The sequence below is a fragment of the Crinia signifera genome, chromosome 5, assembly GCF_055691185.1.
Source record: "Crinia signifera chromosome 5, ASM5569118v1, whole genome shotgun sequence".
In the NCBI taxonomy this organism is placed as follows: Eukaryota; Metazoa; Chordata; class Amphibia; order Anura; family Myobatrachidae; genus Crinia; species Crinia signifera.
Window position 1 is genome coordinate 244589027 of NC_139221.1, and position 13813 is coordinate 244602839.

Genomic DNA, 13813 nt, shown 5'->3' on the forward strand with positions numbered 1-13813 from the left:
TAAAGGAGCACCGATAGGGAATAAAGACACTTAGGTATGTTCGTTATTCAACTCAAATGGTGAGTGCAATATACAGAATGTTTTTGTTTCCTTGTATACTGTATTATACTGTGGTGTTCTTGTTTTATAGTTTGAAGGATACGCTACGCATGTTTTGTGCAAGTATCCAATTTCCTCTCCTGTGTTGGTGTGATCTAATATGGGATACACTTATAGATGTTGGCCCTAATTGCATGAGTACTGTACATTGGTTTTTTGAACCCCAAATTTACCTATTGTTGTATTGTAATGTTTATTTCTTATCTCCCATAGTCTTCTATGAGGACTATGGGAGGAGAGAGCTCAACAAAGGGTTTTATCCTTTTTCTTGTATTGTATTACATGTATATCTGTGTGTGACTATATATACAAAGCATGATGGAACTTGACGTGGAAAAAAAAGCTGCATGCATCATAGCATTTCATATACAGATTAAGCGACCCAGTTACACATAGATATGCATATAACACCATCTCTAGGTCCTAGTCACTTTGTATTGTACTAAGATTCATGTCTGGGAAAAAGTTGCCCACTATTAAAGATAAAATACAGCATTTAGAACTAAATTCTAAGGCATACACATCACGTGAAACACACAGGTCAACAGTAGTTCAAACAAGACAAACATCACATACACTTATGACCAGGGCCCTTGGAAAAATGTACGGGGGCCTAGTACTGAGGTGGTTTGCCAAAGCTGGAGACCATGGCCTGTCTGAAAACAAAATATTTTAATACTATACGCCTCATCATGGCACCATGCACTCAAAGGGGAACATTTGCCCCTCATAAGCAACTGGACCTGCCCCCAATGATCTCCTCCAACAGTCCTGGTTAATAATCTACAGTATCCTCCCAGTGGACTTGAACATTTGTAAGACCCACAGCAACATTTTGAAATGACACTAGTTTTACCAGTGAAGTTATTAGGTACCAAGAAGACTCCCAACACCTCTCTAATACAAAACCAACTCTCTTCATGCTCATTGTAAGTATAGGAAATGTCCCGAAAGATTGCCCAGTAGAGGATCAGAAGATATCCCTGTCTGGTGTTAAAGGTAAGCTCACCTTGAATACAAGACTGCAGTATCTCCTATCTGGACTAGTTACATCTTAGGAGGACCACAAAATCTCAGCAGTTTCATGCAGCCGCAAAGCAAGGTTCCAATATACCATCAGTGACTGTTTTTCACCATAGTAAATCTGATTCTCTACAGGGCAATCTTTCGGGAGATTCATCCATTCTTTATTTACCAACTTCTAAAGAAAACTACATATTCATAAAGACACATCAAGTCTGGTAAATATCATCTTCCCTCATTGAGGTGCACGCAGTACATTATCCAACAATATCTCTCTGCTCCTCTTATTACGGAGCGATAAAGTGTGATTTTTAACCTTGATTCATTGAGAATTCTCAGTTTAGATTAAGATCCGCACATATTTTATTTGTTTATCTATATTGATTGATCTGTGTAATAAACTGTGTTTATTAACAAAACAATGTTGTTTTCAATTCATCAGTAAAACCCAAGCGCTGTATATATTTTATCTTGTTTTTTTTTGCATATAATTACAGGGAGTTTTATACATCAGCTATAGTTGCGCCAGTGGTCTACTTTTTCTTTGTGTATACTGTAGGTGTTTACCTTAACCTGAGTAGACACCTACACTCTTGGACATAAGGAGGTTGGCTTCAATGGAGCTTGAAATCCAGGAGCTAAAACCTGTAGAGGGTGCCATGTATCAGTGGCTGGTTCCCTTCTCTGTCAGAGCAGGAGCCTCTACTCTCCCCACTACCGAGCCAATCTGTCTCTACGCTCTGCCACAGCAGCAGCGCTTCCTCTCAGAGTTCCCGGATCAGCAGCTACGATTAGTGATTGTCTGCTTTAATGCAAGTTACGTTTGGTTCATATCCCTAGCCAGCACCATATTTGAAATTCTTAGTGACAGGCAGTGAGCAGAAGGGGGCTGTCCACTAGCATTGCTACAGATGGACTGACAGCACAGGGGTCTGTAGAGAACAGAGTGGATCGGCCAGTGGGCAGTGAGTATTACTTGGGACATAATGTGTGAATCTGTGGGCATAATGGGGGCATAACAATATAATCTGTTTGGTTGCCATGATCAACTCTTGACATGTCTGTTGTCTGAATGGCTGAAGCCTATGTAAATTGACCCCTGTGTGCAATGGTGTAACTAGAAATGTTGTGTCCCCTGCCATAAAAAGTCTCTGGCACCAGCCCATTCATTAATGTTTTTTCTACAAGTTCGTTATCAGGGGTTTTCTTGATTGTTGGCAGGGGTTTCATGCTTGTTGCCAGTAGTTACATGCTTGTTGCCAGGGGTTTCATGATCTTTGACAGAGGTTACATGCTTGTTACCAGGGGTTAATTGATTATTGCCAGGGGTTCATACCTGTTGCCATGGGTTACCTACTTATAGAGGTGTAGTGAGGAGCCATGGCACTTGCTTCTAGGGGAATTATGAGCAAGGCACTACTGAGAGTATTATGTGCGAGGCGATACTGGGGGTAATATGAGAGACTGGCACTACTGGGAGTATAATATGTTTAAGCAGCACTACCGGGGACATTATCTATGTAAGTGGCACTACTGGGGGCATTATGTGTGTAAGCAGCACTACTGGGGACATTATCTATGTAAGTGTGACTACTGGGGGCATTATGTGTGTAGGCAGCACTACTGGGGGCATTATGTGGAAGTGGCACTAAAATGCCATAGGCAAGGACACAAAGTGGGGGTGCCTTCACATAAGTTTGCTCTGGGTGCCATGGCTCTTAGCTATACCTCTGCCTATAGTATACAATAGTTGAACCATTCTCCTTTTTGTAGAATTGTGTATGCATCTCAGCCAGCCCAGAGAATTGCCAGATTCCCTGAGTTGGCGAACGCTGGTGGAGAGGCACTGCATCTGACGGGGACTCGCAAACACCTCACAGGCACATGTGTCCCCTTCACACGGTGGCAGGTGGCGGAATCCCTGCCCGTCTTCGCTTCAGGGAGATGGGCAGGAAATGGAGGGGTTGCGGGCAGCTACAGGGGAGTGACAGGGAGGCAGCGGAAGGTGGCGGCGGGCTCCGTCAAAACAGGGTGAATGATGAGCAGCGACAGAATGGCGATGGAATCGCCAGGAGCAGCTCTAATGAGCGCTACTCCATCTGTAACATTAGCAGGGCCCGATTAAAGGTTCCAGATGCCCTAGGCTAATATACATGTAGCTCCCCTTGTAAAACTGCTAAACACATGTGTATGGGCACTTAGAGACTCGACACTCATACTACCCATGTGCATGTGATGAAGGTTTTACAGCTGGCATGGAGGATCTAATGCTTTTAAGAAGATGTTTGTCTTTTGGCTGCCCAGCTGGCACTGTAGCACAATGTACATAAAGTAACAGCTTCAGCAGTAAGAAGTTACATTGGCACAGCCATCTGGCAGTCATCTTAAGAACTTTATACACAGTACATTGGGAACAGTGATAGCTAAAAAGCATGAAATAATTTAGTCCTTAATTTTATTCCTCAGCTGTCATCTGTAAGGTGCCCCCTGCCAGTCCTGGTGCCCTAGGCTGGGACCAAAACAGCATATTGGTTAATGTCTACACAGATGCATTTTGTTTTCTTGGCATGCAAAGTGAGATTTCTTGCTACTAATGGGCATACTGTAGATGCCATAGAATCAGGCAGTAGAACTGCTATGGGGCCCAGAGCTGAGGGGGGCCCACCTTCCATGTTATTACACCTTTATTACCATTTGTTGCTACAAATATCTAGTTAAGCCCCTGAAGCTACTGTAGATACATTATGGATATTAAGGTTTATTTTTTACATACTGCATCAAAGAATAAATACATTTTATCATATGTTTACATGTTAATTATTATTATTATTTACATTTCCAGTTATGCAACATTGCTCGCATCAGGCCCTTTCTCTCACAGAGTGCAACTAAGCTGATCATCCACTCACTGGTCATCTCAAGGCTTAACTACTGTAATGCTCTCCTCGCCGGCCTCGCTCGATCCCAACTGGCTCCTCTCCAATCTGTCCTCAACTCTGCAGCCAGGCTTATCTCCTCTCCCGCCGCTCTAATTCTGCCACTCCCCTTCAACAAAATTGCACTGGCTCCCATTCCCCTACAGAATCCTCTTCAAACACCTCACACTCACATGCAGGGCCATCTCTAATTCCATTGCTCCATATATCTCTAACCTCATCTTCATTCATACACCCTCCCGCCCTCTACGGTCGGCCGACGACTGTCGTCTCTCCTCCACCCTGATCACTGCTTCCCATGCTAGAGTACAGGACTTTGCCCGTGCTGCACCCCTTCAGTGGAACGCAGTCCCTCGCTCCATTAGACTCTCCCCGACTTTGCAAAGCTTCACTGAAAACTCACCTATTCATCAAAGGCTACCCTTCCACTGCATAAACTAGTCCTGCATAAACTAGCTGGTTCTCCGACCCCTTGCTTGTTTACATCCTGCTATCTAGCCACCACCCACTTGCTTGCACCTCTTGTAATCTGTCTGTCTCCCCTTCCTACTAGATTGTAAGCTCCTCCGAGCAGGGCCCTCTTCCCTCCTGTTGGTAAAGCCCTCTTCTCTTCACATTTCACTCACAGCTCTCCTATACTCACTCAGTGACCATCTTCGTCCACAGACTCCTCTCCATCATTGGCCTCAAGCCTCTTATAGTATGTTGATTGAACTGTGGCGCTCCATATTTGTACTCTATTTTTGTTATTTATTCAATGTTATGCCAAGTTTTGACTCCCTGTACAGTTTCTTTGTACGGTGCTGCGAAACACTTGCGCCTTATAAATAAAATTATAATAATAATAATAATCACGGTGCCCACTAAGCTATTTGCTTAGTGGGCTATTCTGCATAGGAAAATCGCATCGCATCACATGGGCCATTGTAAGTGCCGTGTGATGCGATGCGATTTCCTATGTAATGTATTCGATGATCTTTTATTTATGGTGATTGTTGGATTTGAAGGGTTTCGGTTCTGCGCTCCTATCCCGGCTGCCTTTCCCTTGTCAGGGAAAGTCACTGCCTGGTATCCCATGGCAGTGACTGGTATCCCACTAACCTCATCCAGGACCCTGGTGCAAAGGTATTTGGAGCCACAAGCAGGGTGCACAATCCGGACTGCATCCTGTTTCATTCCATCCTTGCTGGCTCCAAATACCCTTAGGGGTAAGAAGATTTACTATTTGGAGTTATTTTTTATTACTTTACATGTTTTTATATGTTTTTTAAATGTTTAATTAAACCTCATCATTTTAAATATCCATTGGCGCCTATATCCTTTGTCATACCCTTTTTTTGACACTCTTTTATTTATATTGTATAGGGTGTACAATGTGATTAGTATACAATAATGACATACAATGAGGTTTTAGGCACGCCCCCAGTATCCACTCCACCCCGAAGCGTGGCGAGTGTCGGCAGAACACGTCCTCCGACCTTTTCATACCCCTACTATCCACGTCGGTGCAGAGTTGATTTTATATAGTGTGGCGAGCGCAGCGAGCCACCGAGCCCGAAGCGTGGCGAGCGCAGCGAGCCCTAGGAGGGGACGCCGAATACATGTAAAGTAATACGCGTCCCCTCGCTGCGCTCGCCATACTATATAAAATCCACTCCATGCCGACGTGGATAGTAGGGGTATGAAAAGGTTGGAGGATGCATTCCGCTGTGCTCGCCATGCTTCAGGGTGGCGTGGATAGTGTGGGGGGGGGGTGCCTAAAACTTCATTGTATGTCATACAATGCATACAATGATATAATTGTATAGGTAATGTAATGCCATCGCACACCCTATATATGCGGGAGATGCGATGCGATTGGGTGCAATGCGGTGCAATGTGATACGATGCGATCCCCCGGGGCTAAGAGAGCAGTGAATAAATTACATAGGAAAATCGGGTCGGATCGCATCGCATCGCACGGCCGTTACAATGGCCCATGCGATGCGATTTTCCTACAGTGCCGTACGTAAGAAACTTGGGCGCCGTGATAATACACAAGTACCAATAATAATAATAATACATTTGTATTCAGACTGTTTATAGTGTAGTGGCATACTGTATTTATCAACAACATTATATAAATTGCAATTGTGGTATGAAAATTTTGCTTCAACTTGCAATACAATAATGAAAATGCTTGTATTTAACAAAGCAAAGGCACTGGGACAAAGCTTCCGAAAAAGCTTTGTCCCAGTAAATACCTAGTAGCAAAGTAATGGCTACTGTTATTACATTGCTTCCAGATTTAATATACTGCAGGTGCGCACTTTGGGTCTGAGTCAGACCTGCATGCCAGGCTGCGATTGTTCAGCCAAGCAAGGAGGTAACCGCACCCCCTGACCTACTAAATTACACCTTATGAAGGGGTCTGTAGGGACCTGCAGGGCTAAGAACGGTTTTGTAAGGCATGTGGATTTTAGATATAAAATCATTCAATTTTTACTCTTCTCCCTGGTGCTCACAGCCGCTGCGTAACCCAGGACTCAGTCAGCGGCTGCAAGCAAAACAGCTGCTTCTAGGTGGGTGCCAACATCATGTGCCTGCTCCTACCAGGCAAAACCATGCCTGTATTGGGCCGGACACTACCAGCCTTTCCTTAGGAGCTCTGACCATTTTTGTGTGGAGCGCTCACAATGGCACTCCTACCGTTGCGACTGCCTTGCAAATAGAAAGATTTGCCGGTACTTGTTTCCTAGCACGGCGCCCACGATTTTAATCTTATGACATAGTTTTGATCACATCTCATCACAGGTGACCAGATCGCATGCGATGCGATCGATGCGATCAAAACGATGATTTAATTGTACATGCACCCTGATGGGTGATTAGTATGTTATATGCACCCCCATTCTTAACGCCACCGCCACTATTAACGCCAACCCGAAGCATGGCGAGCCCAGCAAGCACACGAGGGGCGGCGGTACGCGCCCTCCGACCTTTTCATACCCCCACTATGCATGTCGGCGTGGAGTTGATTTTATATAATGTGGCGAGCGCAGCACGCCCCCGAGCCCGAAGTGTGGCGAGCGCAGCAAGCCCCGCGAGGGGACACAAATAACTTCACATGTATTCCTATATAAAATCAACTCCACGCCGACGTGGATAGTGGGGGTATGAAAAGTCTGGAGGATGCTTACCGCCGCCCCTCGCGGCCTCGCTGTGCTCGCCACGCTTTGGGTTAGCGTTGATAGTGGGAGTGGCGTTAACAATGGGGGTGCATTTAACATAGTAATCACCCATCAGGGTGCCTGTACAATTAGAAATCGCATCGCATGCCATTGTAATGGCATGCTATGCGATATTAAAATTGTACAGTGCACGAAAATCGGGTCCCATCACATACCATCGCATACCACTAATTAAGGCATGCGATGGTACGTGATGGGCACCGTGCTAGGAAACAAGTACCGATTTGCCAAAGGTGCTCGCAGCCTGTTCTAGCGCATGCACATTGTGGACAATGCGCATGTGCAGTACACAAACCATTGGACAGCGGCCAAATTTGGACCTGTGTGAACATACGGAATAATGAGCCCAACATAAATATACAGTACACTCTCTATTATTGTATAGTACAAATTTCCTGGGGGCTGGGGAGGTTAATTTATATTTCCTGGGTGGCTGCTCCTCTGTCCAGAATGGTGGTATTGCTGACTCTAGAATGGGACTATGTAAACCCCGGCTCTACATTGATGGGGACTGAGGGGGGCAAAGAACTCAGCTGCTGCAGTGATCTGTCTATCTGGGTGGGAGCCGATGCATCACACCCATAATGGAGAAGTTGAAGCAGGAGAGAGGCAGAGAGTGAGACAAGCAGACACTGCTGCTTCCGTGGGGGCCCCAGGAAGTTGTTGTATTGGGGCCCAGGATTTCTCTTGGCGGCCCTGGTCATACCCCTTTCAGACCGCACTTATTACCCGGTATTTTGCAGTTTTTTTTACTGTTTTGAAATGGTGCAGAGTGAATTTACTGTTTTAAAATAAATGGTAGGTACTTATGTATTATCTGGACTCCCATGTTAAATGCACCCCATTTTTTCATATTTCTACTATCCAACTACGCATGGAGTTAATTTTATATAGTGTGGCGAGCGCAGAGAGCCACCGCACCCGAAGCGTGGCGAGCGCAGCGAGCCCCGCGAGGGGACGCGGTCTCATAAGAAAAACGGGAGCCCAGATATTACATAAGTACCACATGGTATTTTAAAACGGTAAAAAAACAGGGTCCTACCCACTTCAGACCCGTTTTTTTTTGCTGTCTGAACGGTACCCAGGCAGCAGTGAGCACTACTGGTCCTGCTCTGTGCATATTTAATGAGCGGGACCAACGCATTGCATATTTAATTAACGGGACAGCTCATTACATATGCACATATGCACATATGTAATGAGTGGACCCACTCATTAAACATGCACTGCGCTGGGTCCCACTCAGCGCGGGACCAGCTGATGCTCCTACCCCCTACCCTAGCCTTACCCTTAGCACAGTCCCAGCATCCCACAGCTTTTGACTGGTCTCCATTCATAGCCTGCAGTCCCGGGATTATCTCCTCCCTGCCTCTCATCATGCTGCTTTCACACTGCAGGTCTAAGCAGATTTTGCGGTGTGAAAGCAGCATTAGTGTATATACAGCATAAGAGATTTGTGATGTTAACCTGAAAATATACTGCATGGGAGTCAGAAACTCCAGAAACTTCAATTTCTTTACACGCCAGTGTCCAGAGCAATCAAAAGACATTGCAAAGATTAATCCACAGCCATGAGCTATTTTATCACATACATACTGATGTTATCAGATTGGTGAACATCTTATAGTATGTTGGGGATAGGATTTTATATTCCAGTGGCAAATATATGTTACTTCTATCAGTTGGTGTGGCCATCAATTTCAAAGGATTCTGAGATACATACTAAGATATATTAAACGGACTCACAATGGAGATTACAGCCATTATCACAAAAATATACGTGGGTAACTATGTGGTTACATATTATCAGTTTACCGAGAAAGAGGCAGCTCAATCAGGACTCCAAAGTTCATTGGAGAATAACCTTTTGGTTATGTACAGTATATCCCTATGGGTTACAGATTTTTAGAGCATGTTATTTATTTGGCATGATATAAACAAGTTTAAATAAAATTTCATTATGTGAAGTTCAACATTTTCCCCACCATCACTATTTTGTTTTCAGTGTTTTTCAGTATATTTAGATGAGTTCCAATGTATAGGTCAACAGTCAATATCTCGGCACTATAAATTAAACAAGTACTGTAGTAGATTGACAGGGTCAAAAGGTCGACAGGTAAACGGTACACAGTGCATGAGATTGACAGGTACAAAAGGTCAACAGCTTCGAAAGTTTGACATGACAATGACCAACACACAAGGGTTGACAAGTTTAAATTTTTTTTACAACTTTTGCTTGAATTTCAAACCTTGTGGACTATGATTGGGATTAGTAACCTGGAACACTGAGCCACCTTTCCTAAGGAATGGTGAATGGTGAGCATAGTGAGCCCATGAGGGTATATTTCCACCAATTCTGCTCAGATATACCTAAACATAGAAAATAACTTAAAAAAATGTGTTGATCACTGTCATGTTAACGTTTGACCCTGTTGAAATGTTGTAACAAATTGACCTTACCAATGGTCTACCTTTAACCTCTCATCTTTTTGACCCTGTTGACCAAAAGCATATCAACTGCATTGGACCAGACAAAAAAACTGTCTGTCTAGACAGTGTACAGTTGATCTATACCACACCTATTTAGACAAAACATGGACTCCCTTTGAGATTCCCCAAGATCATACATTCCTACAAATTATATATTTCTTTTAGACAAGTGTTTTAAACCCATTAGCTTAGTTGGACCTACCTAACTATAACACTATTTATACTATAACACTATTTATTTTTTTCATTTTTTACCCATAAATGCCACATTTTGTCAAAAGGATCAAGCATGGCATGTTATTTACATTTCTGGTGTCACAGCATGTAATATAATATATCTGATTATTGTGATGCATTATAAAAAGTGGCCACATCAGATGAAAGAACTACAATAACATAAAATTACTACTGGTATTTAAAATGCACACCTGACATTAGACATACACCCCTTTCATGACGTCAATGTACATGATGAAATGCCTCATGCTTTGGATTAATCTTTGCTCTATCACTGTCTTCAATATATATCTTGATTGTTCCAGGTGCTAATGAATAAAGAAACAAAGGGGTTTCTTTACTCTAGATGGGATGTTGTTATGGGCAACCAATCAGATTATATAATCTTTTAGAAGGTGTTAAAAAATAAGTTGATTCTGAAAGTTAACATGGGCAACATACCATCTTAAATAGAACTCCTAAAGTGAGGCTAACATCAGGAAAATTGTGCATGTAGTTTCCTGTGTGGAACACTTTGTTGTTTACACTACAGTTTGAGCAATGGATTTTGCTAGTCCCAGCTGCAGTTAAGTATTTGCTGTGCTGGGTATGCCAGTTGTAAAGTTGAGGATGATACACTGTAGCCCTCAAGGGCCAAGGGGAAACGTCCCTTTTGCAGCCTAGGCTATAACTGGTTGTTATAAGCCAACTTTAGGAGAAGTGAGTGCAGATGAGGCTCCAGATGAGGGGCTGTAGTACAGTTAAAAATTCAAATATAAGAACCACACCAACTGCCACCAACTACCATTCCAAATGGACTCACTGGCAGTTGTTGTGGCTCCCCTATTTGGATTTTGGACTGTGCTGCAGCCCCACCTTTGGAGCAGTCACTCGGTGAGTGTATTGATAACTTCAGAGTCAGATATAAAGACTTATAATGGTAATGCTGTAATAAAAGCTATGTTACTGTACTTGTTAATGAGAATGTAAAGGACAAATCGCTAGTAGTAAAAAATATTTATGCTTCATCGTACATACTCTTTTTCAAGATATATTGTACATCTTACAAATAACTTAAGCTAAAAAAAATAGAAAAACACAGGAGACTTACTTTGGCAAATAAATCCTGAGCTATTTATTATCGTTTTAAAAATACATTTTTAGTAGCAATTATTAAGCTTACTCGTGCCTGTCCTCAAGCTCCTGCCATCTTTGGGTGCCTGGCCTTATAAGCCACATCATTAACCTAACTACTTTTTTTTGACTAACAGCAATACATTTTTGATAACTGTTAAAAATGATGCTATTGGCAAAGCAATGCAAACTACAGAGCTTAATGTGGACACAGGGCCGGTGCTAGGGTGTTTGGCGCCCTCCTGCAAACCATAAATTTTGCGCCCTTTCACATTGCCATTGCAACAAGCTGCAGCCCAATTGTGGGAGCATATGCAACATGCAATCCTATGGAGGATCTCGGGTGCATGTACATGTATGCATGGACCATCTCAGTGCTGTGCCCGCAAAATGTTGCAGGCACTAAAGCTGCCCATACACGCTGCGAGAATCGCATACGTTATGGGCTAGATGGCATCACACGGCATGCATGCAATGTGTGTGCGATCCGAAAGCAGTACAAAAAGTATGTGCAACACATACTTTTTGTACTGTGCGATGCGATGCCTGCGGGAGCGCACATCGCATCGCATGCTGCTATTGCAGCGTGTATGGCCACCTTTAGGCACATAACCCAGCCCATTAGTTAAAAAGTGTCTAAATTAATATTAAAAAATCTACAATTATTAAAAAAAATTGTTATAAACATGTATAACAAAAGACTCACTGTTCTTTTGCTGTTTAACTCTTGTGCAGTCCCTCTTCTATCTGCGTAGGCAGGACGCTGAGGACACCATTACACCTCTCTCGTGACTGAGGGGGAAATGAGGGGAGAGAAGGAGGAGATGGAAGAAGAGGGGAGGAGATAGAGGGGGCGGAGTGTTGAGGACTGGCAGTGGCACTGGCTCACACTAAGAAGAGGGAAGGAAGGGGAGGCGGCGCTGCTGCCTGTTCATCATTTGATTGACAGCTGACAGGCACAGGGTGCAATGGGTAGGGGGTGGATCCGGACATGACATGTCATCCAGGCATTCACAGACAGCGCTACATGCCTCAGCGCAAGTGCAGCGTGAGGAAGAGGGGGCAGGTCGCAGGAGGAGGACAGTGTGTGCGCAGTGCAGGGAGCTGCTCAGCCTCTCCATACTGCCGCCCGCTGTTAGAGACATGCAGGCTGCGTGCACTCGCGGTGCAGGGAGCAGCTCTTTATACTGCCGCCCTCCCACTGTCAAGCAGGCGCTGCGGCGGCGTACATGAGGCAGTGACAGTGAGGGCTGAGGCAGCTTTTGCAGAGCAGGGAGAGAGACAGCGCCTTTTCTGCATGGCGCCTCCCTGCTTTGCAGGAGCTGCTGAGTGGGTAGCGCCGGCCCTGTGTGGACAGAGGACTCAATACAGCAGACCCATTGAAAATGGCAGAAGTTTCAGAACCTGTAAATACCATAGACATTCTACTAGGAGACCTGCAAACAAAGTTATAATAGAAAATGTACAGCAACACACTATGAGGGTTATTCAATCCCGGACGCTATTTCTGCCATAGAAAATAGCATCACGTGTCTATTCAATGCTGCCATTATAGACATTATCGAAGGCAGTTTTCCGACAAAAAAAACCGTTTTGTCAGAAATGGATGTGGATTGTCATATTCACGGCCAATTTTCGACAATTCATGGCCGTTTTCGACAATCGTGGACTTTTTAACACAGGACAGTCGGTACATTGAATACCAACTGTTAAATTACTGTTGGAAGAGGCGTAAAACGGACATAATTCTGATTGTTGGGATGTTCCAACAGTCAGATTCCCAATATATTTAAAGGTACAGGACACAATCTTTTCTTGGTTTAAATACATGACTATTTGGAAATGGATAAAATGTATATTGACCTTTGCTGTAATCATGTTTGCTCATGCATACTATTTTGACATGGGTGGACAGTAAGTGGCCCTCCAGCTGCTGTAGGACTTCATATCCCAGTATGCCTTGTTACATTCTTGCTTTTAGAACATGCTAAGATGGTGGCAAGGCATTCTGGGATGTGTAGTTCAAAAGCAGCTGGAGCAATTCATATTGCCCACCCCTGCTTTAATGGTTTTAATAAAACACTCTGAGATAAATGATGTACCACATTTTTTCATGTTTCTAAAATCCATGAAAAATGGCTTACCTATATCCCAAGTGAGAGGGTTGTTTTCTTCCATTTCCATCCTGCCAATGACGTACCAAATGCATGCCATCCAATGAGCCAAAAGAGCAAACATGGACATGAGTAAAGTAAGAACTATAGTGCTATGCTGGGAATAGCGATCCAACTTCTGAAGAAGGCGTAAAAGCCGTAACAATCTGATGGTTTTCAAAAGATGAACAAGAGAAACCTAAAGAGTAATCATAGTAGTTATGTTAAAATGTGATTTTCTTTTCAGTATTACAATTAAGGATACAATGAAAGTTCAAAGTGGCAGTGCAGCTATTTATATTGAATGTTTTCTTCAATTCATATAAATAGCAAACTTAAAACATTTGTCAACAAATCGTAGAAAACACAGACTTGACATTTTGAAGTGGAAATTAGAAACTCTCTCCACCAAAATATTAAACGTTTAACATGGTTTGCTTAAATACAAGCAGCTATAAACAGTACAACAATTGAAATATGAGAACAATTAACTGGCATTAGCAACATATAGCCTATATTTTGTTTTTACATT

The 13813-nt window shown here is 43.4% G+C and overlaps 1 protein-coding gene across 6 annotated transcripts in view; it reads right to left on the minus strand.

Moving 5' to 3' along the window:
* Positions 1 to 13813, minus strand: part of KCNH8 (potassium voltage-gated channel subfamily H member 8) — a 323204-nt gene that overhangs the window by 94620 nt on the left and 214771 nt on the right. For all 6 annotated transcript variants that reach the window (XM_083188766.1, XM_083188768.1, XM_083188771.1 and 3 more), the window contains exon 7: positions 13273 to 13480. In XM_083188766.1, the coding sequence (XP_083044892.1) occupies positions 13273 to 13480 (208 nt within the window). The remainder of the gene's footprint in view (positions 1 to 13272; positions 13481 to 13813) is intronic.